Source organism: Elgaria multicarinata, chromosome 17 (assembly GCF_023053635.1).
Source record: "Elgaria multicarinata webbii isolate HBS135686 ecotype San Diego chromosome 17, rElgMul1.1.pri, whole genome shotgun sequence".
Taxonomy (NCBI): Eukaryota; Metazoa; Chordata; class Lepidosauria; order Squamata; family Anguidae; genus Elgaria; species Elgaria multicarinata.
Window position 1 is genome coordinate 21,520,054 of NC_086187.1, and position 24,792 is coordinate 21,544,845.

At 44.6% G+C, this 24,792-nt stretch overlaps 1 protein-coding gene across 1 annotated transcript in view; it reads right to left on the minus strand.

Annotated features, from left to right (window-relative positions):
• Positions 1-24,792, minus strand: part of PRKAR1B (protein kinase cAMP-dependent type I regulatory subunit beta) — a 108,553-nt gene that overhangs the window by 63,230 nt on the left and 20,531 nt on the right. Inside the window, exon 3 of the mRNA XM_063143646.1 lies at positions 22,097-22,188. Within this exon, the coding sequence (XP_062999716.1) occupies positions 22,097-22,188 (92 nt within the window). The remainder of the gene's footprint in view (positions 1-22,096; positions 22,189-24,792) is intronic.

The window sequence follows — 24,792 nt, forward strand, 5'->3', positions numbered from 1 at the left end:
ACACACACACACACACACACACACTGCAAGTACAGTTGTATTTGCCATCACTGCTGCCGTCGCTTGACATTTTTTTGCCAGCCACAGAGAGAGGACTCAGCTGTCTTTTTTCTGTTCATTCAGTACAATTACTTTGTCAAATTTCAGTTTTGCAACCTCAGTGGGGCTCGTGGGAAGGCAAGATACAAATTTAATAACATCAAGGTCTCTTTCTGCTGTGCATAAATCACAGGAAAAGAGAGGCCAGAATAGCAGTATGCATGTACACATTATTTATTTATTTTTACATAAATGGAAAATCTCAAATATGCCTCCGGGTTACAATTTGTCAAACTTCAGTCAGGATTATTTCTCTCTGCGGGCACCCGCAAACTATTCCATTTGTTTGCTTTCTTCTCTCCTTCCTTTTAAGTTATATTGGGGGGGGGAGCAAAAAGCAAACCAAACCCCCCCCCCAAAAAAACCCCACACAATTTGGTGATTTCGCAAAATAACAACATATAAATACTTTCAGGCTAAAGAGGCACAGCAAAGATTAAACCTAAACCACCATCATTAATAGCTGATAAGGACAAAAGGGCCCTAGGCTGTCTAGAAAATAGTTTGGTGTTTCTTAACTGCAGGGCATATAGCCAAATAAGGTAATTACTTCAGCTAACTATGAAGTGATGCCAATGGACAGGTAGAGTTTGTCAGACGGGTCACAATTCAAGATCACACAGAACTCTGATCAGTTTGGTATTTCATACTGTTGTCCTGGTGCATAAAAAGAGTATGTCTGGATCAGGCCAGGGACCTGTCTAACCCTAACAGTGGTCAACCAGATGCCTCTGGGAAATCGACGAAAAGGACATGAGGGCAAAAATACTGTCCCCTATTGTTCCCCGGAACTGGGAATCAGTGGCATGTTGTCTCTGAATTTCGAGGTAGTTTGTGGCCATCATGACCAGTAGTCATTGATACCCTTATCCTCCATTATTATTAATTATTATTATTATTAATTATTTATATAGCACTATCAGTGTACATGGTGCTGTACAGAGTAAAACAATAAAATAGCAAAACCCTGCCGCATAGGCTTACATTCTAATAAAATCATAATAAAACAATAAGAACGGGAAGAGAATGTACCGAACAGGCACAGGGTAGAGTAAAACTAACAGTATAAAAGTCAGATCAAAATCAAGTTTTAAAAGCTTTAGAAAAAAGAAAAGTTTTTAGCTGAGCTTTAAAAGCTACAATTGAACGTGTAGTTCGCAAATGTTCTGGAAGAGCGTTCCAGGCGTAAGGGGCAGCAGAAGAAAATGGACGAAGCCAAGCAAGGGAAGTAGAGACCCTTGGGCACGTGAGAAACATGGCATCAGAGGAGCAAAGAGCATGAGCGCGGCAATAGTGTGAGATGAGAGAGGAAAGATAGGAAGGAGCTAGACAGTGAAAAGCTTTGTAGGTTAACAAGAGAAGTTTATATTGGATTCTGAGGTGAATTGGAAGCCAATGAAGAGATTTCAGAAGTGGAGTAACATGGTCAGAGCGGCGAGCCAAGAAGATGATCTTAGCAGCAGAGTGGTGAACAGAACCAACGAACTGATGTGAGAAGAAGGAAGGCCAGTGAGAAGAAGGTTGCAGTAATCCAACTGAGAAATAACCAATGCATGAACAAGAGTCTTGGTAGAAGAGACAGATAAAAATGATCGAATCCTGGCAATATTATACAGGGAAAAAAGACAGGATTTTGTCCCTTCACCTTTCGAAGCCATTTAAGTTGGTGGCTGTCACCACATCTTGTGGCAGTGAGTTCCATAGAGTAACTATATGCTACATGAAGGTGGACTTCCTTTGGTCTGTCCTGAATCTCCTATATAACTTCATGGGATGACCTCCAAATACTAGCATTGTGCGGGAGAAAGACTTTCCCCTACACACTTTCTCTACACGACGTATAATTTTATAAACCTCAGTCATGTCAACCATTACGCGATGATTCTTTCCCCTAAACATAAGACCTTTCCTCATAGCCGAGTTTTTCCAGAAGCTTCCTGGTCATTTTGCTCAGCTTTTTCTGCACTAGAATCATAGAATATTAGAGTTGGAAGGGGCCTATAAGGCCATCAAGTCCAACCCCGTGCTCAATGCAGGAATCCACGCTAAAGCATCCCCGACAGATGGTTGTCCAGCTGCCTCTTGAAGGCCTCTAGTGTGGGAGAGCCCACAACCTCCCTAGGCAACTGATTCCATTATCGTACTGCTCTAACAGTCAGGAAGTTTTTCCTGGTGTCCAGCCAGAATCTGTCTTCCTGTAACTTCAGCCCATTATTCCGTGTCCTGCACTCTGGGAGGATCGAGAAGGGATCCTGGCCCTCCTCTGTGTGACAACCTTTCAAGTATTTGAAGAGTGCTATCCTGTCTCCCCTCAGTCTTCTCTTCTCCAGGCTAAACATGCCCAGTTCTTTCAGTCTCTCCTCATAGGGCTTTGTTTCCAGACCCCTGATCATCCTGGTTGCCCTCCTCTGAACACGCTCCAGCTTGTCTGCATCCTTCTTGAAGTGTGGTGCCCAGAACTGGACACAATACTCAAGATGAGGCCTAACCAGGGCCGAATAGAGAGGAACCAGGACCTCACGTGATTTGGAAGCTATCCTTCTATTTCCAATTCTCCCCTATCAATCCAAAGGCCTGTCTAGCCCAGCATTCTGTTTGCACAGTGGCTAACCAGCTGCCTCTGGGAAGCCCACAGGCAGGACATGAGTGCAACAGCCCCCTCCTACCCATGTTCCCCAGCAACTGGTATACATAGACTTACTGCTTCTGATACCAGAGGTACCATTATAGCCATCAGGGCTAGTAGCCATTGATAGCCTTCTCCTCCAGGAATTTGTCCAATCCCCTTCTAAAGCCATCCAAATTGGAGGCCATTGCTACATCTTGTGGTGGTGAATTCCGTAGTTTCACTATGCACTGTATGAAGAAGAACGTAAGAACATAAACATAAGAACTTATCAAAGGCAACACTTACGATATGCAGAGAGCCGAAAATATAACTTAGCCTCTGTGTGTGTGTGTGTGTGTGTGTGTGTGTGTGTGTGTTTCTTTCTTTTTTTCCCCCTCCCTCTCCCCTTTTTCTTTTTCCCCCTCTTGGATGTAATGTCGTTATGTAATGCTTTTATGTTATGTATGTTTGCGAAACAATAAAAAAAAAATTGGACCACAAGAACTTAACAAAGGCTATGTAGGATCACACCAAGGGTCCATCTAATCCAGCCTTCCTCAACCTGGGGCGCTCCAGATGTGTTGGACTGCACCTCCCAGAATGCCCCAGCCAGCTGGGAGTTGTAGTCCAACACATCTGGAGCGCCCCAGGTTGAGGAAGGCTGATCTAATCCAACACTCTGTTCACACAGTGGCCAGCTGGTGTGATTCAGAAAGAATACACTTTCTGTTTACACACAACAATAAGACTGTCCTATTGGTATCGGCCAACTTCGCTCTTGCAGCTCAAACGTATAGAGCAAAATTTCTGACCTTGTATGTATGATTTGTTTTGGTATTGTTTTTATTGTGTTTGTTGTAACCATGGGTTGGAACAATAAGGCTTTATTACTACTACAGTGGCCAACCATGAGAAACCCACAAGCAGGACAGAAGCAAAATTGCACCCTTTCACCCATGTTCCCCAGCAACTGGTGTATAGAGCCTTACAGCCTCTTGGCATATAGCCATCAGGAATCGTAGCCATGGATAGCCTTGACCTCCATGAATTTGTCTAACCCCCTTTTAAAGCCATCTGCACTGGTGGCCGTCGCTATGTCTTGTGGTCACGAATTCCTTCACTGAACTATTTATTTATTTATTTATTTCACTTATATACCGCCCCCATAGCCAGGGCTCTCTGGGCGGTTTACAGAAATTCTAAAATTAAGATAAAAACGAGTATACAAAATTTAAAATTCTAAAACACAGAACATACACACATAAAGCATTAAAAACCATTAAAAAACTAAACATGTGGGTGATTAAGATGTGCTGCCATATGCCTGGGCAAAGAGGAAAGTCTTAACCTGGCGCTGGAAAGATAGCAGCGTTGGTGCCAGGCGAGCCTCATCAGGGAGATCGTTCCATAGTCTGGGGGCCACCACCAAAAAGGCCGTGTCCCTCATTGCCACACTCCGAGCCTCTCTCAGAGTAGGCACCCGGAGGAGGACCTTAGATGTTAAACGTAGTGACCAGGTATATTAACGTCAGGAGAGGCGTTCATCAGGTATTGTGGTCCCAAGCCATGTAAGGCTTTATAGGTCACAACCAGCACCTTGAATTGGGCTCGGAAACATACAGGCAGCCAGTGCAAGCGGACCAGAGCAGGTGTTATATGGTCAAACCTTCTGGTTCCTGAAATCAATCTGGCCGCTGCATTTTGCACAAGCTGCAGCTTCCGAACAGTCTTCAAAGGCAGCCCTATGTAGAGTGCATTGCAGTAATCTAACTTGGAGGTTACCAAAGCATGGACAACTGAAGCCAGGTTATCCCTGTCCAGATAGGGGCGTAGCTGGGCCACCAACCGGAGTTTGTAAAAGGCTCTCCGTGCCACCGAGGTCACCTGAGCTTCAAGTGACAATGACGGATGTAAAAGAACCCCCAAGCTACGAACCTGCTCCTTCAGGGTGAGTGCAATCCCATCCAGGAGCAAAATATGCGCTGCGCGAAGTCAATCGGCAACCATTTCCCAAGGGTCATGCCACGGTTTTCCAGAGTAATACTTTTAAGCTGCGGTATCACTTCTGAGATTAAGGGCTCCAAGCAGTCCTGGGCCTTCCATGTGTTTGCCTACCCTCAGTTAAGCAAATATCGCTGATGCTACCTTTCAAACGCTTCCTCCAGCTCTTTTATACTCTACGCCACATCATAGGAAATGCCCCTCCTTGTGTTTGTCTGGACTATGCGGGCTGCCGCAGTCTTCAAACGATAAACATCAGCGCTAGCAAACACAACATGTGCCCTTCATAGCAAGGAAGGAAGGAAGGAAGGTAGACTTTTAAAATGGACCATGCCATTCCCAAACTACCCAATCCCGTGTATATTTATTTATTTAGTTTATTACATTTTTACACTTCCCAGTAGCTGAGGTTCTCTGGGCAGTTCACAATCAAAACCATACAATACAGCAAATCAAAACATAACATAAAGCTTTAAAGGTTTTTAAAAATATGTTTACTCCATTTTTACAGTGTTTAGTCAAGGCGGCCTTGCTCCCATGTGCTTGAAAGCTCAGAGCTAGTTCACACCTGCATGTACATGCACTGGTTTTCCTGGCACTTGATTAGTACATAGAATATACCAGTGGTGGGCGACATGCAGTACGCTGGCTGAAAGCATCTCACCCCTGCAGCCCTCCAAATTTGTAAAAATAAATATATTTAAAATAATAATATTTTAAAAAGTCATTTGGAGACGCCATTATAAAGCTTCTTTTTTTTTTTTTACCCTTTCAGTGTATTGCAGCTACTACGGAGCTATGCGGCAGGGTCTTGCTATTTACTGTTTTACTCTGTACAGCACCATGTACACTGATGGTGCTATATAAATAAATAATAATAATAATAATAATAATAATAATAATAAAAATTGCATTTCTGCCCTGCTGCTGGTTTTATCCTGGTTGTGCTTTTATATTGTATTGTACATCAATATTTTATACTGTTCGTTTTATACTTTGAATGGTTTTAATTTTTGTGAACCGCTTCGACTATTGGGCGGTATAAAAATGCAATACATAAATAAATAAATAAGAAATTAGCTTATTTTCAAGCGAATTTTGACCCCTTTTGGTGCTGTATTTCGATTAAAATTGTATTGATTTCTATTTAAATGGTAGTCATTATTATTCAAGTTTGTATCTGGGCCTATAAGAATATGCAAAACTTATGCAACTCAGTGTCCTCTTGCGTCCTTGTTCTTGGTGACGCATGTCTTTGATGGTCCTCTAATAGACTTTAATAACATAAGAGCATAGGAAGAGCCGTGCTGGATCAGACCAAGGGTCCATCTAGTCCAGCATTCTATTCTCACAGCGGCCGACCAGATGTCCAGGAGAAACCCACAAGCAGGACAGGAGTGCAACAGTACCCATGTTCCCCAGCAATCGGTGTACATAGGCATAGTGCCTCAAATACTGGAGGTAGCATAGATCCATCAAGACTAGTAGACGTGGATAGCCTTCTCCTCCAGGAATTTGTATAATCCCCTTTAAAGCCACCCTACACTCGTATTTACCCTAGTAAATAGGAGGACCCTCACCTTCTGTCCAGGCTTGGTCAATTTCTTCTGTCTGTTGCAGAAGAGCCCTCTTCTCCTACCAGCAGCTTCATGTCCCGGATTCTTCACATTCTCCAGGCTCCGATTTGGGTGCTGCCACCCCAATCCCTCCCTGCTATCCGGGCTGAACGCCAGATACATAATTATGCTTTGTACTAGGATCAATATGGGCCTTATAAAATCGTTGCAACCAAATTACGTATAATGTCTTCTTTTCCTGAAGAAATGGCAGGTATGAATGAGCTCAATTTATTCATTACACTCAATCTTCTTGTCTCTCTCTCTCTCTCGCCCACCCGCCACCCGCTCTCCCATTCATATATCCTCAAGCACTTAGTGGAACATTTGCTTCCCTGATGGAGCTGAGAAATGTTCCCCGGTACTTTTTGCAGCGCTGCTCATCCCTTCCGCAGCACATGGGCAACAAGGGCCCGGCCTTTGCAGCGCCGAGTTGGGGCAGCTCCTCCGTGAAACCCCACAGTATTGCTACTGCGGTGTGGCGTCGAGTTATCTAAACAAAGGGAGGCAGCATGGGGGTTCTAGCAGCCATTCGGCTCGCTGGGCCCGCCCCCAGCTTTCGGTGACCAATGGAAGGTTGCCTTCCACCAGGAACGCCCCGCAAAGCGGCACTGGAGCGAGGACAGACGGTGGAAGAGCCGTACTGATCTCACTCGGGCAGGAAAAGTCAGGGTCAGTCCCTGACTTTTCCGTTGCACATCAGCATCTCTTTGCCACATGGTGGCAACGAATTGGTGGCTTAGGACCCCAATACCTGATGGAATGCCTCTCCCGACATGAGTCTACCCGTACACTGCGCTCAACATCTAAGGTCCTCCTCCGGGTGCCTGCTCTGAGGGAAGCTCGGAGGACAGCAACAAGGGAGAGGGCCTTTTTGGTGGTGGCCCCCCAATTATGGAATGATCTCCCTGATGAAGCTCGCCTGGCACCAACACAGTTATCTTTTCGGCGTCAGGTCAAGACTTTTCTCTTCTCCCAGGCATTTAACATCTCCGCTGTGGCACCCCGGTTGTGGAATGAGCTCCCCAGAGAGGTCCGCCTGGCGCCTACACTGTACTGCTTTCGTCGCCAGCTGAAGACCTTTTTATTCTCTCAATATTTTAACACTTAATTTTAACTTAAATTTAAATCTTACTGTTTTAACTCTGTATTTTAATCTTATATCAATTTTGCTGCGTGGTTTTATCCTGGTTGTGCTTTTTATACTGTATTTTGTAATTGTGCTTTTAACCTGTTGGTTGTTTTATTGTGGTTTTAATTTTTGTGAACCGCCCCAGAGAGCTTCGGCTATTGGGTGGTATAAAAATGTAATAAATAAATAAATAAATAAATAAATTTAACAACGCTAAGTTTGTTTGTTTTTTAACAGACCTCAGAACTGCTGTTTTAAAAGGGATACCGTTGTTTTTATACTGTTGTTTTTATGTTTTTGATGGTTTAAAATTTTTGTACGCTTTTTAATGCTCACTGTTTTTAACTGTTGTAAACTGCCCAGAGAGCTTCGGATATGGAGTGGTAAATAAATAAATAAATAAATAAATAAATAAATAACAAACGCAACGTGAATTCGGAACCACCGCAGGGCAAAGATGACGTTTAGACAGCCCCAAGCTGATTCAAGCTTGGCATTCAAGAGGCCTTCAAGAGGCAGCTGGACAACCACCTGTCAGGGATGCTTTAGGGTGGATTCCTGCATTGAGCAGGGGGTTGGACTCGATGGCCTTGTAGGCCCCTTCCAACTCTGCTGTTCTATGATTCTATGATTCTATGATTCTACCTTTAACAAAGTGACTTCAAAACCTACTTCTCTCTCTCCCTCTCTCTTTTTCCAGATGGCAAATAGAACCATTGTTAGGTTGTTTTTATTCGGTGGCAGTGGTACAACACCCAAATTGTACACAACTGCTCCTCTTTTCAAAGGTTCAATACGTCACACACAGAGGTCAGCTCAGATGTAGATATTTGACTGCCAGATTTTACAGCCCAGAGAGAGCGGCTTTCCGCCTCCTTTTTTTTGTTGTTTGGTTTTCAAACCGATAAAACAGCTGAGCAGTTCTGCCAAGAGGGCTGCGTACCTGCCAGGATTTTACTGGCAATGCCAGAATTTCATCCTCCTTATTAGATGCCAAAACAGAAGGACAGAAAGCCAGAAAGAAAGAAAAAGAAGAATGGCTGTTTACTGTTTTCCGTATAATTTTCCAATCTAGAAGGTGTTTGTTTGTTTGTTTAAAAAAAGAAATAAAATCAGATTTTTTCTTCATTTTCTTCATTTTTTCATTTCTTTCAGGAAAAAAACAAAAATGGCTATGGGGGAAAAAATGGGAAAAAACCAGTTTTTCCCCCAATTTTTTCTGGTTTTTTCCGGGCCTTCACATCTCTACTAGGGAGTAAGGCCCATTGGACACAGTGGGACATAGATCTGAGTGAATGTGTATCAGATGGCGTATGAGTTTCAGGCTGCAATCCTAAGCATGTTTTAGGTAGAAAAAGTCCTACAACTCCCAGCATTCCTAGAACGCCTAGGATTGCATCCTTAGTCAACAGACTGAAGCCATGGCTCAGTGGTATAGAGCCCTTGCTTTTCACGCAGAGGTTCCCAGGTTCAAACCTAGGCGTCTCTAGGTAGAGGTGGAAAAAAATCCTGCTTGAAACCCTGGAGATCAATGGAATCCAATTGGGTAGGGTGACCATATGGAAAGGAGGACAGGACTCCTGTATCTTTAACAGGTGTATAGAAAAAGAAATTTCATCAGGTGTCCTTTGTATGCATACAGTACCTGGTGAAATCCCCTCTTCATCACCACAGTTAAAGCTGCAGGAGCCCTGCCCCCTTTTGTATCTGGTCATGCCAGGCAAGGCTCCTGCAGCTTTAACTGTGGTGACAAAGAGGGGATTTCACCAGGTGCTGCATGCATACAAAGGACACCTGATGAAATTCCAATTTCAGAAGAACTGTTAAAGAAACAGAAGCCCTGTCCTCCTTTTCACATGGTCACCCTACTGGCTCATTCATTTGGCATCCACCTCTGTCAGATCCATTCTCTTCCCAGATCAAACTGTGCATCACATGCATAGCTGAGAGAGTCAAATAATTTCACTAGCAGGAGCAAGCACCTGGTGCTCTTAATTTCAGATAATCAATGTACTGTGATTTTGCTGGGTTATAAATATCAAGCTAGTAAACATGGTGCTATTTTAATCCTGCTCCCTTGACATCACACACACACACACACACACACACACACACACACACGATCAATTAAAAGGGACAGGATGGGATAAGGCACAATGATAACTATTTAACGAATCTGGATTTTGACACCTTATTTTCTGCCTTTTCACAGAGAATCAACAAGTTTTCAAAGCGTTTTCAACGTGAATCTTTTATCTGAGTTTGTCTTTTAGTAAACCCAGAACTGTTACCCTCCCTAAGCCTTAGCAATAGAGTGGGGTACACATTAGGGTGACCCTATGAAAAGGAGGACAGGTCTCCTGTATCTTTAACTGTTGTGTAGAAAAGGGAATTTCAGCAGGTGTCATTTGTATGCATGCAGCACCTGGTGAAATTCCCTCTTCATCACAAGAGTTAAAGATGCAGAAGTCCTGCCCTCTTTTGTATCTGGTCAAGAGGGCAGGGCGCCTGCAGCTTTAACTGTTGTGACGAAGAGGGAATTTCACAAGGTGCTGCATGTATACAAATGACACCTGCTGAAATTCCCTTTTCTATGCAACTGTCAAAGATACAGGAGCCCTGTCCTCCTTTTCATATGGTCAGCCTAGTACACATTGTTTTCAGACCAGCCTTCCCCAACCTGGTGCCCGCCAGATGTTTTAGAACAACAACTCCCTGAATTCCTGATCATTGGCCATGCTAGCTGGGGCTTATGGGACTTGAAGTTAAAAACATCTGAGGGGAACACCAGGTTATGGAATACTGAAGGACCACCTCCACCAGTATCAGCCTTACTGCACTTTAAGATCAGAAAGACAGGGCCTTCTCATTTTCCCACTCATGACAGCAATTAGATGGGTGATCACACATGGCAGGGCCTTCTTTGCAGTGGCCTCACACCTTTGGAACAACCTCCCATCAGAGGCCCGCCATGCTCCGTCGCTGCAGGCTTTTAAGAAGTCCATGAAAACATCGTTTTAGAATAGCCTTCACTGGAATATGATCGCTGATGTCGTTGATTTTGCGATTATCGTTTTTGCTGGTTTTATTGTTGGCTTCTGATTTTATTTCATTTTTATTGCTATTTTATTGTGTTTATGTTTTTATTGCTTTTAACATCTTAACCGCTTGTATGTTATTTTCTTGTTTGAAGCTGCCTTGCAGGGGCTTCTGCCCTGGAAGTCGGCCAAGAAATGTTTTAAATAAATAAATAAAACATAGACAGAGCCCGGGTTGACATTGCTAGGATGATGTGGCGCTTCTCAGGTCCTTAGGCAAAAATCGACCGTGTTGTTTTGGATGGAAGAGAAAGGGAAAGTAAATGCTTGAATCGGAGCACAGAAGGGTTTAGCCTTGTGTGATTTCCACCTTCCACCACCACCTCCACCTCCACCTCACCTCCAGACAACTCTAGGATACAGAGCCGGCCCTACCATTAGGCCGAGTGAGGCGGCCACCTCAGGCAGCAGATTTGGGGATGGCATAAAAGCCCAGCAAAATTATATACTTTTTGTTGTTATCTTATTTCTGCTGCCAGGGATGTGGAATTCTCCACCTCAAGTACGACAAATAATTTGGCTGGGTTTGGATACTAAGCACCTTGAGGTGGGTGGGTACAGTGCTGCCTTTTTCTGCTCTGCCTCAGTCAACAAAACCGGCTCCACCAGGAGCTAATGGGTCTTAATTGCCCACTCCAAACTAAGCCATCGCAGAATACTTTACACTACCCCAGGGAAAGCTCACAATATATATATATATATATATATATATATATATATATATATATATATTTTTGCTGGGGAAATCCATTCTCCCTTCCCCCCAGCTACTGTGAGGTTTGCAGCTAAGTTTAGGGGGAAAGGGACATCTAAGTAGGGGTGGCAGATGATACCAGAGTCCCTGCTAATAAAAAGGTGCCCATGCTGCATCTCTGTGAGCCATGGATTCAGCACACCACTGGTCTCCAGCATCTACCTCTCCAGTTTATTTCACTCAGTTCTCGCAGCCAACTTGCCTTCTCTGGGCTCCACCTCCTCCTTTCCTAGGCCTCTGTTTTCACTCATCTGCTCCTTCCTTTACTTCCCCATCCTCAGGCCAGCTTGTGTCCTCCTCTCCTCGATATCCAGACACACCGTTTGCCTGCTTCCAGCCATTTCCTCTGGTCCTTCTTTCATCCGCTCGCTGCCTCCCCATCTACCTACCAGGCTTCCATGACATCACAGCTGCTCAACCAATGGCTTGGGGGAGTAGGTCTTCACTTTGACAGATAACATCTAGTCCCTGTTTATCTCAAACCCTGCCCTTTCCCCCCTTCCAAATCTCATGGACTTTTCGGTTTGGCAAATCACTGAACCTGTCTGCTGCTGTTGTGATTCAAACGGATACAGCCTGTCCTTTTAATTGGACGCCACGTTCGTTTCTCTACAGCCGCGTTAAGTGCACTCCAAAAGAGCATCCAACACAGACATCCTGGTTGGGTTGTCCATCCCTCTGCCCAACCCCTGCTTCACTTGAACATGAGTCTTCTAGGTCCCAGATCTGTGCTTGACAGAAAAAAGGACTTGGTTTGGTTTTCGTCGCCTACTTCTTTTCTGTTCTTTTCATCAAACGCTGAGAACGATAACCTGCTCTGCAAATATGACTTCAAGCAGGTATGCAGCTCAGGCAAGTATTGTGCTTGCTCTATCAGGCCTCCACTTTTTAGAACAGCTCGAAAAATGCCCTCCGGCGTTCGAATCTTTCTAATGTTAACTATGGAGGAAAGGGGGGAAATACCTTACAATCCTTCCTTGCCACCCCCAGGGCTTGACATAAGGCTGAGCTAAATTATCTCAAGAAAAAGTGTGTGTGTGTGTGTGCACGTGTGTGCACAGGGGGAGAGAATACACACACACACACACACACATACTCCCTGCTTTGACATTTTATTTCTGAATGTGCTGAAAAGATGGGAAAGTCGCCGTGCAACTTCCTTTTCATTTCAACCCCGAATTCCATGAAGCTTGCAAAATATCAGGCCTGGGGAGGCCCCTTTACAGGGTAACTCTTATGCATGTCTGCTCAAAAGTAAGTCAATGGGACTTACTCCCCAGAAAGGGTATACAGGATTGCAACCTACAGGGGTTATTTGGTCCAATGCTCTGCACTGATGCAGCGCTGAATCCATCCAAAACCATCCTCGGGTCTCTACAAAGGAGACCTGGCACTAAACGTGTCGCCAAGAAACAGGCCATTATATCCGTTGAAATTTTCACCAGAGCTGCAGTGCCTGGTGGAAGGGGACTTTAACCCTTTCCTTCCACAGCTGTAATCAGTCCCACCTTACCCCATTATAAAGCTGGGAGGAAAAGTTCTCATTAGCATCACTGGGCAAAAAGTTGGGGGTACGGACCCTATCTTAGCTTCCCAGAACGCTTGTTCCTAGTGAAACTGCAGAACTAGTTCCACCTTCAATTGTTTGGCCTGAATGCTTCCAGTTAAGGAAGAATGTGAGGATGTGGCACTGGGGGGGAAAGGAAAGCGATTAACGGCGTAATAAACTGGAGCCTGTTGGAAAGAGGAAGGGACATTTAGGTGAGAATTTTTTTAAAAAAGGAAATGATTCAGAGGCTGGGGGAGAGATATTTTCAAGGAGATGGAGTTTCATGTACTTCATTAAATCTGACTTTGTTGGAAAAGGGAGGGAGGGGGCGGACCAAGCTGGAGGGGGAGTCAAATTGGGAGGACGGTTTAGGGGGCGCACTTGGAGAAAGGAAGCTGGGTCGGCGTCAATGGTAGGCGTGGTCGGGCATTGGCCGAGGGCCCATTCCACGGCAGGGGGTCCCAACTATGAGAGGTCCCGCTGGACTCGCTCTTCCTCTTCACCATTGCAACCTGCTTCTTCACCGGCCTCTCACAGTGAACCGGACAACAGTGGCAGTGAGGAGGAAGAGCACTGGATGGCCTGGCCAATCTACCTCACCGACTCTCAACCTGCCAAGCAAGTGAGTGGTACCCGTGAAGGGAAAGAGGATGAGTTTCAAGAGCAACTAGTGACCATGGTGCTGAGAAGGTAGGCACATTGAGACAGGGTAGTGTCATGTCTAACCCTACTGCCCCTGTTTTGGGAGAAGATGTTTCAGGCAATCATTCAGAATCAGATTCAGAATTAGAAGACGCAGCGCCAGACACCAGCCAGCCTGTACCAGTGGGGGAGGAAGCTCTCTCACGGGTGATTCCCCAGCTGGAAGTCAGCCCTCTCCAGAGCTTATCTCCTCAAGGCCAAATCCTACACACTCGGTGGGAAGTGAGGTTTCTTCCGGAGGTGAGCATCCCAACAAGCTAGCTGATGCTAGGGTCCGCCAGAAGCTCAAACACACAGGGCGGAAGGAAGGCGTGAGAAAGTCAGTTCAATTATGCCAGAACCTGCCTCCGCACCAGGATCTCTGAAGTTATGGGCATTTAGGAAGTGGCTTCCTATTCTTCTTGAAAGGACAATTGTCTTGCTTAGTTTGCATAGTTAGACTCTCTTCAGATAGAAGAGACATTTGTTGCTTAATAAAAGCTTTGTGGATTACTTAGCAAGCCTCATCATTTGCCTCCCATCAAAAGCAGGAGTTTTCTGAGAAACATGACAGGTAGACTCCCAGAAACCAAACTGGGACTGAAGTCCTTCAAAATGAGAGCCACCTCTATTTGTAGTGCCCAGAACTGGACTCAGTACTCCAAATACAGCTGGACTAATGCAGAATCGAGCAGAACAATTGCTTCCCATGACCAGAACATTAGGCTTCTATTAAGGCAGCCTAAGAACGCATTAGCTTTTTTAGCAGCCCTATCGCACTGCAGGCTCTTGTTCAGCTCATGCTCCACCAAGACACCTAGGTCCTTTTCATCTGCACTGCTTCCAACGATGTGGTGAAATCATGACCCTGTTTCAAGGATGGCCTCTTGGGCTGGGGAATCAAGCAAACAGAATGGATCAACTCCAGATACTCCCTCAAAATGGCGACCATCTAGAAACCCCCACAGGGCCACCTTGGGCTACTGAGACTTCCAGCGGGCTCACCAGGGTCTCAGGTAAAAGTCTTTCTCGTCACCCCCTCCCTGGCCATTTCACTGGAGATGTTGGGCTGATATTATCCAGGGCCTTCTGCAGAGCAAAGCACGTGCCTGCCCGAAACATTATTCTTTGCCCCCCAAAAAATCCTGGGCAATCTCAACTTTCTCTTGGATTGACACAACACGCTTTCCCTTTGCCCCATCTGCTAAAAGTCAAAACAACCTCCAAAATCAAGCTGTTGGAATCCTCTTCTCCTCCTCCTCCTCTCATGCTTCTTATGGGACGGCATTGTTTCCATTTAAGCCCTCAAGTCTGTTTTAGTGATGTTCCCAGCCTCCGCATCTAGAAAAAGTGAAGCAGCACGGGCCAAGGAGAGAAAGAAAGAGATCCCTTCCCCGGGGAGGCACAATCATCCGAGCGCCTGGTGCTTGCTGAAGAAAACACTCCCTATCCTGGTACGTACAGAGGAAGAAAAACCCTTGTGATGACTGCTATAGGAAAGGCCGCGGCACGGACGTTAAAACAGGGCAGCCTGGAAGAAATCCGGAATCAGCAGCGGCAGGAATGCAGAGCGAAAGCACAGTTCTCCAGATGTGATTCCAAGCTGTCTTTCTCATCACCACCTGTTGGATTTCTCCCCCCCCCTTTCACCCCACCCACAACAATAACTTGAATGTGGAAAGCATCTGCCCCCACACAATTGTGCGGTTAGGACTTCCTGACCAGAGGTTTGGACTGCTATCAGCGACCAGGGCGCTCTGAGCATGGTAAGCAAAACACAGCTGCAGGAATATAAGATGTGTGGCCTCATTCAACCCACACAACAGGGGCTCAAGTAGTTATAGCTCTTAGTACCACAACAGCTAGCCAGTGCGGTGTAGCGGTTAGAGTGTTGGACTGAGACTCGGGAGATACGGGTTCTAGTCACCACTCAGCCAGGGAAGCTCACTGGGTGACTTTGGGCTCGTCACTGATTTTCGGCCCAACCTACCTCACAGGGTTGTTGTTACGTGGCATTTCAAACTTACGTACGCCGCCTTGAGTTCGTTAAGGAGAAAAAAGGGGGATATCAATGTAATACAGAAATAAACAGCTACTGGTGGATCCTGTGAAAAGCAGTGAGCTTCGTAGCAGAGCGGGGACTAGAATACGGATCTCTCAACTCCCAGTCCGACGCTCTCACCACTACACCACCTGGGCTCTGCCAAATATCCCAAAACGGGGCTGGGTGGGTGGACGCAACGTGGCAGAGAAAAGCAACATTTTTTATTATTATTGCATTTATTTTTACTACTTACTTGACCCCAGAATAGTTGTTTTTAAAAGGCTGTTGTTTTTATGTTCCTGATGGTTTTAAATTTTGTATACTTTGTAAACCGCCCAGAGAGCTTCGGCTATGGGGCGAAATATAAATGTAGTAAAATTAATAAATAAATAATTTCATTTCTATCCCGCCTTTTTCCTCCAAGGAACCCAAGTTAGCATACATCCTCCTCCGCCTCTCCAATTTATCGTCACAACAACCCTGTGAAGTAGGTTGGGCTGAGAGTCTGTGACCGGCCCAAAGTCACCCAGTGGGTTTCCATGGCCGAGTGGGGATTAGAACCCGGATCTCCCGACTCCCAGTCCGACACCTTAGCCACTACACCACACATGGCAGACAGAAGCACAGGGTTAAGCACCTCTTCCTTGTTTGCTGCATCTCTCTGCAACGTTGCACCCGCCCAGTCCCCTTCGGGGATATTCGGCAGATATTCGGGTCGCCAGGGCCTGCCGCTGGATGTCTGGATGGGTCTCAGCTCCCTCCCGGCTTTGTTCCAGGCAGGCAACGGGCGCTGCTGCTACTGCTGCAAGGCTCGCTTTGCACAAAACGCCCCCGGAGCCATTGCAGTGCAAACCTCTTTTAACTCTGTTAGCTCTGTCCAGGTGGCTACCGGGAGGAGGGCCTTCTCTGCTGTGGCACCCCAGCTGTGGAATGAGCTCCCTAAGGAGGTTCACATGGCATCTAGACTATATTCTTTCAGATGCCAGGTAAAGACCTTTTTCTTCTCCCAACATTTTAACAATCTATAAATACATTTTAACATGGTGTTTTAAATTTGTAATTTTGCATTGCTGCTGTTTTTATCTGGTTGAGCTTTTATATTGTATTTTATATTATGGTTTTAATACTGTTGTTTTATACTTTGAATGGTTTTAATTTTTGTGAACCGCCCAGAGAGCTCCAGCTATTGGGCGGTATAGAAATGCAATAAATAAATAAATAAACTCCACCACAGCTAGGCAAAGGAGGGTCACTTCAAAGCCATCCATCTTGCCTTTGCACAACTGCAGCCCAGCCCCAGACCTACCCTTTATTTATTTATTTATTTATTACATTTTTATACCGCCCAATAGCCGAAGCTCTCTGGGCGGTTCACAAAAATTAAAACCATAGTAAAACAACCAACAGGTTAAAAGCATAAATACAAAATACAATATAAAAAAGCACAACCAGGATAAAAACGCAGAAAAATTGATATAAAATTAAAATACAAAGTTAAAAGAGCAAAATTCAAATTCAAGTTAAAATTAAGTGTTAAAATACTGAGAAAATAAAAAGGTCTTCAGCTGGCGACGAAAGGAGTACAGTGTAGGCGCCAGGCGGACCTCTCTGGGGAGCTCATTCTACAACCGGGGTGCCACAGCGGAGAAAGCCCTCCTAGCTGTAGATCAGGCTTCCCCCAACGGTTCTGAACAGCAACTCCCATTAGCCCATGGTGAGGAATCTTGGGAACAGTAGTCCAAAAGACCAGGAGGGAACCAGGTTGGCAGAGGCTGCTGGAGATTCTCACTCTACCCATCTGCCGTTATATCGAAACTGAAGTTAACGTGAATGTCCCTGTCGTTGCATTTGTGTCAATCAAAATGCCAAGTCAAATCTTTTGCTTTATTTTTTTCTCTTCCTGCCTACTCCTTGGCATATTGCTTTCCTTCTTCTTTTTTTCTTTTTTCTTTTTAAAAAACTATTAATAATCGTGAACACAGTGACACCAGGTGGCAGCGACCAAAATGGTCACCCTGTTATGACCAAACTGGAATCTACTTGATCTCAGGGATGCCACTAGGTCATTTCAGTCTCTAGATGTAATGGTGTTAGAGAGCAGTCGTACTGGGGTGGCCGTAAGCCTCCAAACCCAAAGGTTTATGGCCTTCCAATGCAGAGTGGGAGGAGAAGCATAGGCAATCTTTAGCTCTGTGCTCCTCGAGCTCTGCATTTCAGCTAGATGGGCTTTTTTTGCCCGTCTAACTGGGGCTCTGTAGAGCAGGAGGGAAAGAGGCAGGGGTGCTTCCCAAGTCCCCTTCCATGCCAGCCAACTGGCGCACACAAACTCTTTCCATCCTCTGCAAGGTCACCTTTGCGACCTTGGAAAGGCAGCCAGTGTAGTTCTTTCCCCACCAGCTCCGAGGGGGAAGGAACTGGGAGCTCACATTCCTGGCTCCGAGGTTGGAACATCGTCTCTGATCTCGGATCCAAAAATCCAAACTGTCCTATGCTCCCCCCTCGACTCTGTGTAAGGGGCATAGGATTGTTCCCTTACAGGGCCAGTTGGCAGTGTGGCTTTAGATAGCTATCTGTATTAATTCAGTGGTGAGGCACACAGCTAACATTTCTCCTCTTCTCCATCCTGCCATTCCATGCTTTACAACTGCAGCTACATTCCTGGTACGTTAAAAGCAGAGATACAAAAATATGTTTGGCTCCCCTGATTCAAATAATATTTAAAAAAGGAATACTCAGATCATGTGCAGTTTCACATTTGAAATTCACTTAAGTCACTGCACCATTGTGGCTACAGCCATAAAACCGGGTTTGCTTCCACTGCCTCGTGGGTAAACGTATTTCCTTTCAAATAAACCCCATTATGTTGTAGAAAAGAATATATATGTAAAAGCCAGGCCTAATGATACTACTGTTTGATCCTCTAGTTAAGAGGCATGGGGGGGGGGAACCCCACTGAAATAGCATGACTCAGAACTCGGGATGTCTGAGAAATTCCTTTTTGCTCACAAAACATATGAGCACCCACTGTTTGACACACTAAACATGAGCATGTGAGCATGTGTCTGCTGAAAATGTTCACAAATTGCTGGACATGTGCTTGATTTGTGAAACTTTCCCAGTTGAATTTTGCGCGAATTTCCTAATTTGCACAAATTTTCCCCTGCAGCCTGAAAACCATGGTTTAGTCTATGGGGGATGATTTTAGGTTTTTTTAGTGCTTTCAAAGCTATCTCCCACTCCACACACACACCAGCATTTAAGTAGCGGGGGGGGGGGGGGTGCTTTCCCCACCACTGTTAATTTTGCAATACTCAATTTCTTCTGACAGGAATTGCAGCCTTGCTAAATTTGTAGGTTTCAATTTTCCCATGTTTCTGGTATTTCTCGTCTGAGTTGGGGAACAAAATGAATTATAGGGATTTCAGATTACATCTACAGAAGGAAATAGAGCAAATGAAGAACTTGGGACCAGGATACCTGAGGGAGCACCTTCGCCCTTACCCAGTCACTGAGACTGGAATTCCTTCAAATCCTGCAAAGCTGTTTATTTCGTTTGTGTGTGTGTGTTTACTTTAGCTTAAAGATTTTCTCGTAGTTTGGTGCTTTGAGGATGTCACAACATTGTGTCGATGTGGGTTGGTCTAGCTGCAAAAACATAATTTTTTAAAAAATGAGATGGTTTACATCCAAAAACATTGCCCTGAGCACTTGAGGATGTCTGAGGAGTGGAATGTATCATAGAATAGTCAAATTGGAAGGGCCTCTAAGGTCATTGAGTCCAACCCCCCGCTCGATGCAAGAATCCATCTTAAAGCATACCTGGCAGATGTCTGTCCAGCTGCCTCTTGAAGGCCTCGAGTGTGGGAGAGCCCACAACCTCCCTAGGTAATTGTCGTACTGCTCTAACAGGAAATTTTTCCTGCTGTCCAACCAGAATCTGACTTTAGTTCAGCCAAAATTCTGTGTCCTGCACTCTGCGATGATCGAGAAGAGATCCTGGCCCTCCTCTGTGTGACAACCTTTCAAGTCGTTGAAGAATGCTGTCCTGTCTCCCCTCAATCTTCTCTTCTCAAGGCTAAACATGCCCAGTTCTTTCAGTCTTTCCTCTTAGGGCTTTGTTTCCAGACCCCTGATCATCCTCGTAATGTAAGGGGACTGTGCAAATCCAACCCATGAAACTCTCACATTGCGGGCCATCGTCAACCTTGGTGACCATCGGGCATTCAAGTATAGCATCCCCACAACTCTACCCTGCTGCACAACACACCGATACACACACACACACACACACACTTCGAAAAGAAAACAAATGACAAAATAATCTGGAGTTAGCAAATGCTTAAAGTATTCTGTTACTGCCAGTCTGAATATGTGCATGCAGCAGCTGACAGAGCATGGTGTATCTGACTCTTCCAGCTGTTGGAGCTAATTCAAAGACCACCTTTGTTTCTGGAAATCTTAGAAACTGTTCTTTTTTTTCCCCTTTTCTTTTCTTTTCTTTTTTACAAGGACAAGGATAAGCCAGCTGCCACCTCACAAGATGCAACGCCATGCAAGACAAAGAACCCAGGCTGCAATCCATAACTTGCTGACTCTGGAGGAAATCCATTAATATAAAGTCAACTGGGCTGCTGTGGAGCAACTGGGTTGTGTACTGCAGCCTGCAAAGCTAACTTGTACAACAAGTTAATTATAAGTACATATAAACTTAACATTACAATAACGCTTGGATTGGAACTTTCTTCTCTAGGGTGAGCCTGGCTTCCTCCTAAATCTGCAATGTAAATAAGTGATAGGCATATATACTAGTAATTCGAACACAGATTCACAGAACAGTCTTCCTTGCTTCCATGTGGACAGTCATTTTAAAAAGAAAATTAAGCAATGCATGTAATATTTATTCATTTAAACATTCATTTATTACCTAAGAGTTGCAAAACTGACCAGGATTGGAGGTGGGGAAGTGAGTTAGTGACAACACAGGCACTAGCCAATCAGTGCTGTGCTTTCCTAGTTTCTGCTGTAAACTCACAAAAATAGATTTCCCTGAGCTTAGCCCAAAAGAGAGAGTATTGCTTGAAACCAAACACAGTCCGTGGGTGGCCCTTCAGCACATGGGAGAGGTAATATAAAATAAGGGAAATCACGCAATGCTGAATTTGCAAAATGTATACAGGCAACAAAATACAGCCTCCCTTATCACAGGATTGGGGTTACCGGAGTGCAGGATTTAAATAGGGTTTATTTATTTTATTAAAGAGACATACATAATAACCCTGTTTAATTTTGGTTATACAGATGCTAGGGAATCACTTGCCCTAAAGCACTGGCGTTAGGAAAGGGATTTAAGCACATCATTAAGAAACATAACTAACTCGAAACATGATATGCTGAGACAATGAACAAGAATTTTATTAGGAGAAGCAGGTGGGCTGAGAAAGGAGGCAACTAGCACAGGCCTTAGTGACATTGAGGCTGGATTATTGCAATGCAGTCAACATCTAATGCTCTCATTTGCCTAGAGCACAGCAACAAGGATGTTCTCAGGCGTGCTCGTGAGACCATGTGAGACCTGTCCTGCAATGCCTGCATTGGCTGCCATTGTGATTCTGGATTCAATTCAAGGTGTCAGTGATTAAGGCTTTAAAGCCTTAAATGGATACCTGAGGGCCGACTTCCTCAGGTACCAACCTGACAACTCCCCAGGATCAGGTGAAGGAAAAGAAACTTTTCTGCACTGAACTGTAACCAACCCTAAAAAAAAAAAAATCTCAGTAGCCATATTTTCATATTCATAGCATCATAGAATTGTGGAGTTGGAAGGGACCACAAGGATCCAGTGTGGTGTAGTGTGGCGTAATGGCTAAAGTGTCGGACTGGGAGTCGGGAGATCTGGGTTCTAGTCCCCACTCAGCCATGGAAAACCACTACGTGACTTTGGGCCAGTCACAGACTCTCAGCCCAGCCCACCCTGATGTTGTGAAGATAAAATGGAAAGGAGGAGGAGGATTATGTACGCCGCTTTGGGTTCCTTGAAGGAAAAAAGGTGGGATATAAATGCAATAATACATACATAATACATCTAGTCCAACCTTCTGCACTGTGCAGGCAAACCAATTAAACCATCCATAAGAGGTGGTTGTCCAGCCTCTTCTTAAAAACCTCCAGAGATGGAGAACCCACAACCTCCGTAGGGGGACTGTTCCACTGTTGTACAGATCTTACCATCAGGAAGTTTTTCCTCATATTTAATCGAAACCTAGGTGGCTGTAACTTATACCTTTTATTTCAGGTCTTAATTTCTGTGGCCATGGAAAACAGTTCTTGACCATCTTCCCTGTGGGACCCTGTTATGTACCTGAACACTGCTAACATGTCGCCCCTAAGTCTTCTTGTCTCCAGATTGAACATCCCAGCCTGTCTTTATAGGGCACTTCCAACACTGATGTGCATTCAGCTAGCAACTGATAACAAAAACAATAATATAAATCAGGACCAAAGGACTGGGTCATACCTTCTCTCGTTATCATCCAGGTGAGCGAAGAGCACATTCTTGGAAATAGCCTTTGCCAGAGCAGTCATTGTCTTGTAGTCCTTGGGAATAACCTGGAATTGGGACAAGGATAGAGAATGACACACACACAGTCCAGCCAACCCTCTCACCACGGACAATCTCACAATGTTCCTGAGTTTAAAGTCCTATGTATTTCTGAGGCAATTTGGACCTCAGATGAGGATTAGATGAAATAGTGAAAGCCAGTGTCATGTAGCAGTTAGAGTGTTGGAGTAGGAGGCCTGAGTTGAAATCTCTGCTCAGCTAGGAAGCTCACTGGGCAACTATTGGTCAACCACACTCTGTCTAACCCTACCTCATGGGGCTGCTGGATAAAAGCAGGAAGTGAGAAGACCATGTTGGTGTCTCTAGCTCCTCAGGGGAAAGTGGGATATAAATTTGACAAATGAATGAATGAAACCTTTCCCCAAACAACTATCATTAAGATATAGGTTGACTACCCCTGTTCTAAATCTTTAATTGTTGTTCTGATATGATGAATCTATCTCAGCAAATGAGGTGTACATTTCAGTTTTATGTGAGATGCAGCAATTTTGGCGTCCATTTTGGATTTTTATATTTCCAATTTCTCAGCTTAGTAGTGTCACAGAAAGCTAATACACCAAACTATGCTCATTTAATGCCCCATGGATAAAATAGTTGATAACATAATTTGTACATATTTTGACTGGTTGCCTGAAAGATATTTCAATTGGCCACCATTTTGTGATTTTTCATCAGGCTTCCACAAATTCAGCCTAATATTAGCTTGCCCTCATAATTTCATTAAAAGTGTGGCTACAAAAACAAGCTTATGCTGCTAAGGGATTGGCATTTAAAGGTGACCAGGACAGTCCTCTATTTGAAAAGCTGTGAGGGAACAAGTCCTCTATTTGAAGGTATCCTTTCGCTGCAGGACTGCCTGTCCTAGTCTCATTTAAAGTCAAAGAACCTTAAGGAAGGAGGGCAGCAGGGTCCTTGAAGTTGGCCTTCAAGAGTTACCACCTGGACAGGCAAATAGGTCAAACCCATAGGTCACCCTAGTGAGTCTTCCTCACTGCAGTAAGAGGCACTGTATTTCTATTGAAATTAGTTATAGGCCCTATTCAGAAGACACCTTAAACCATGGCTTTAACCACAGTGTTTAAGACAGAAAGCCAGGCTGTGTTCAGAAGACACCTTAAACCATGGCTTTAACCATGGTGAATAAGGCAAAAAGCCTTGTTCACCATAGTTAAAGCCATGGTTTAAGGTGACTTCTGCACACAGCCTGGCTTTTTGGCTTAGCCACCATGGTTAAAGCCATGGTTTAAGGTATCTTCTGAACTATTTCTAATTTTATTTATATTTGTTAGCATATGCAAATGTTATGCAAATTGCCATCCTCTTTTGTCCTCTTTTTTCGGTGATGCAAAAGGGGCCCTCCTACCTGAGTTACCTTCGATACCACCCTGGATATTAAAGCCCAAAGCAAAAGTGGACCACTTAAGGACAGACAAATTTGCTCAGCAGGTCAAAAAACATTTAAAAAACACTCGAGTCAATTCCCCTCAAATAGCCTCAAACACTTGGGAAGGCTCCCTGACATTACGTGTGAACACAACCACTGCTACAACAACAGCTGCAGAAGAATATTTTGTCAATATAAGGAGCTGCCATGCCCCTTCCAAGAAACCTTGCTGTGTTACTATGCAATTTTAATACCGGGGAGGAGAGGGATGTACGAAACCACAAAACCCATACTTGTTGAAATGCTTCATATTCCATCTCAAATCTTATTCTGACTCGAGTTTGTATAAGATTGAGAGCATGGGGGGAGGGTTGCTCTTCTCATTTATGTATTTATTTATTTTTTACATTTTTATACCTCCCAATAGCTGAAGCTCTCTGGGCCGTTCACAAAAATTAAAATCATGAAGAGCATAAAAACAACCAACAAACTAAAAACACAAATACAAAATACAATATAAAAAGCACAACCAGGATAAAACCACACAGCAAAAATTGATATAGGTTAAAATATGGAATTAAAACAGCAAAGTTTAAATTTAAGTTAATTAGTGTTAAAATACTGAGAAAATAGACAGGTCGTCAGCTGGCGACGAAAGGAATACAGTGTAGGCGCCAGCCGAACCTCTCTGGGGAGCTTGTTCCACAGCCGGGGTGCCACATCAGAGAAGGCCCTCCCACTGGTAGCCATCTGCCTCACTTCCTTTGGCAGGGGCTCATGGAGAAGGACCCCTGTGGATGATCTTAAGGTCCAGGCAGGTACATATGGGAGGAAGCATTCCTTCAAATAACCTGGCCCCAAACCATTTAGGGCTTTGAATGTTAGTACCAGCACTTTGAATCGGGCCCAGACCTGGACTGACAGCCAATGAAGTTGTAGAAGGACTGGCATGATGTGGTCTCGCCGGCCAGTCCCTGTTAGTAAATGGGCTGCCCTGTTTTGTACCAGCTGAAGCTTCCGGAACATTTTCAAAGGAAGCCCCACGTATAACGCATTGCAGTAATCCAAACGAGAGGTTATCAGAGCATGGATAACTGTAGCTAGGCTATCTCTTTCCAGATAAGGGCACAGTTGGTATATCAGCCTAAGCTGATCAAAGGTGCTCTTTGCCACTGAGTTCACCTGTGCCTCAAGTGACAGTTCTGGA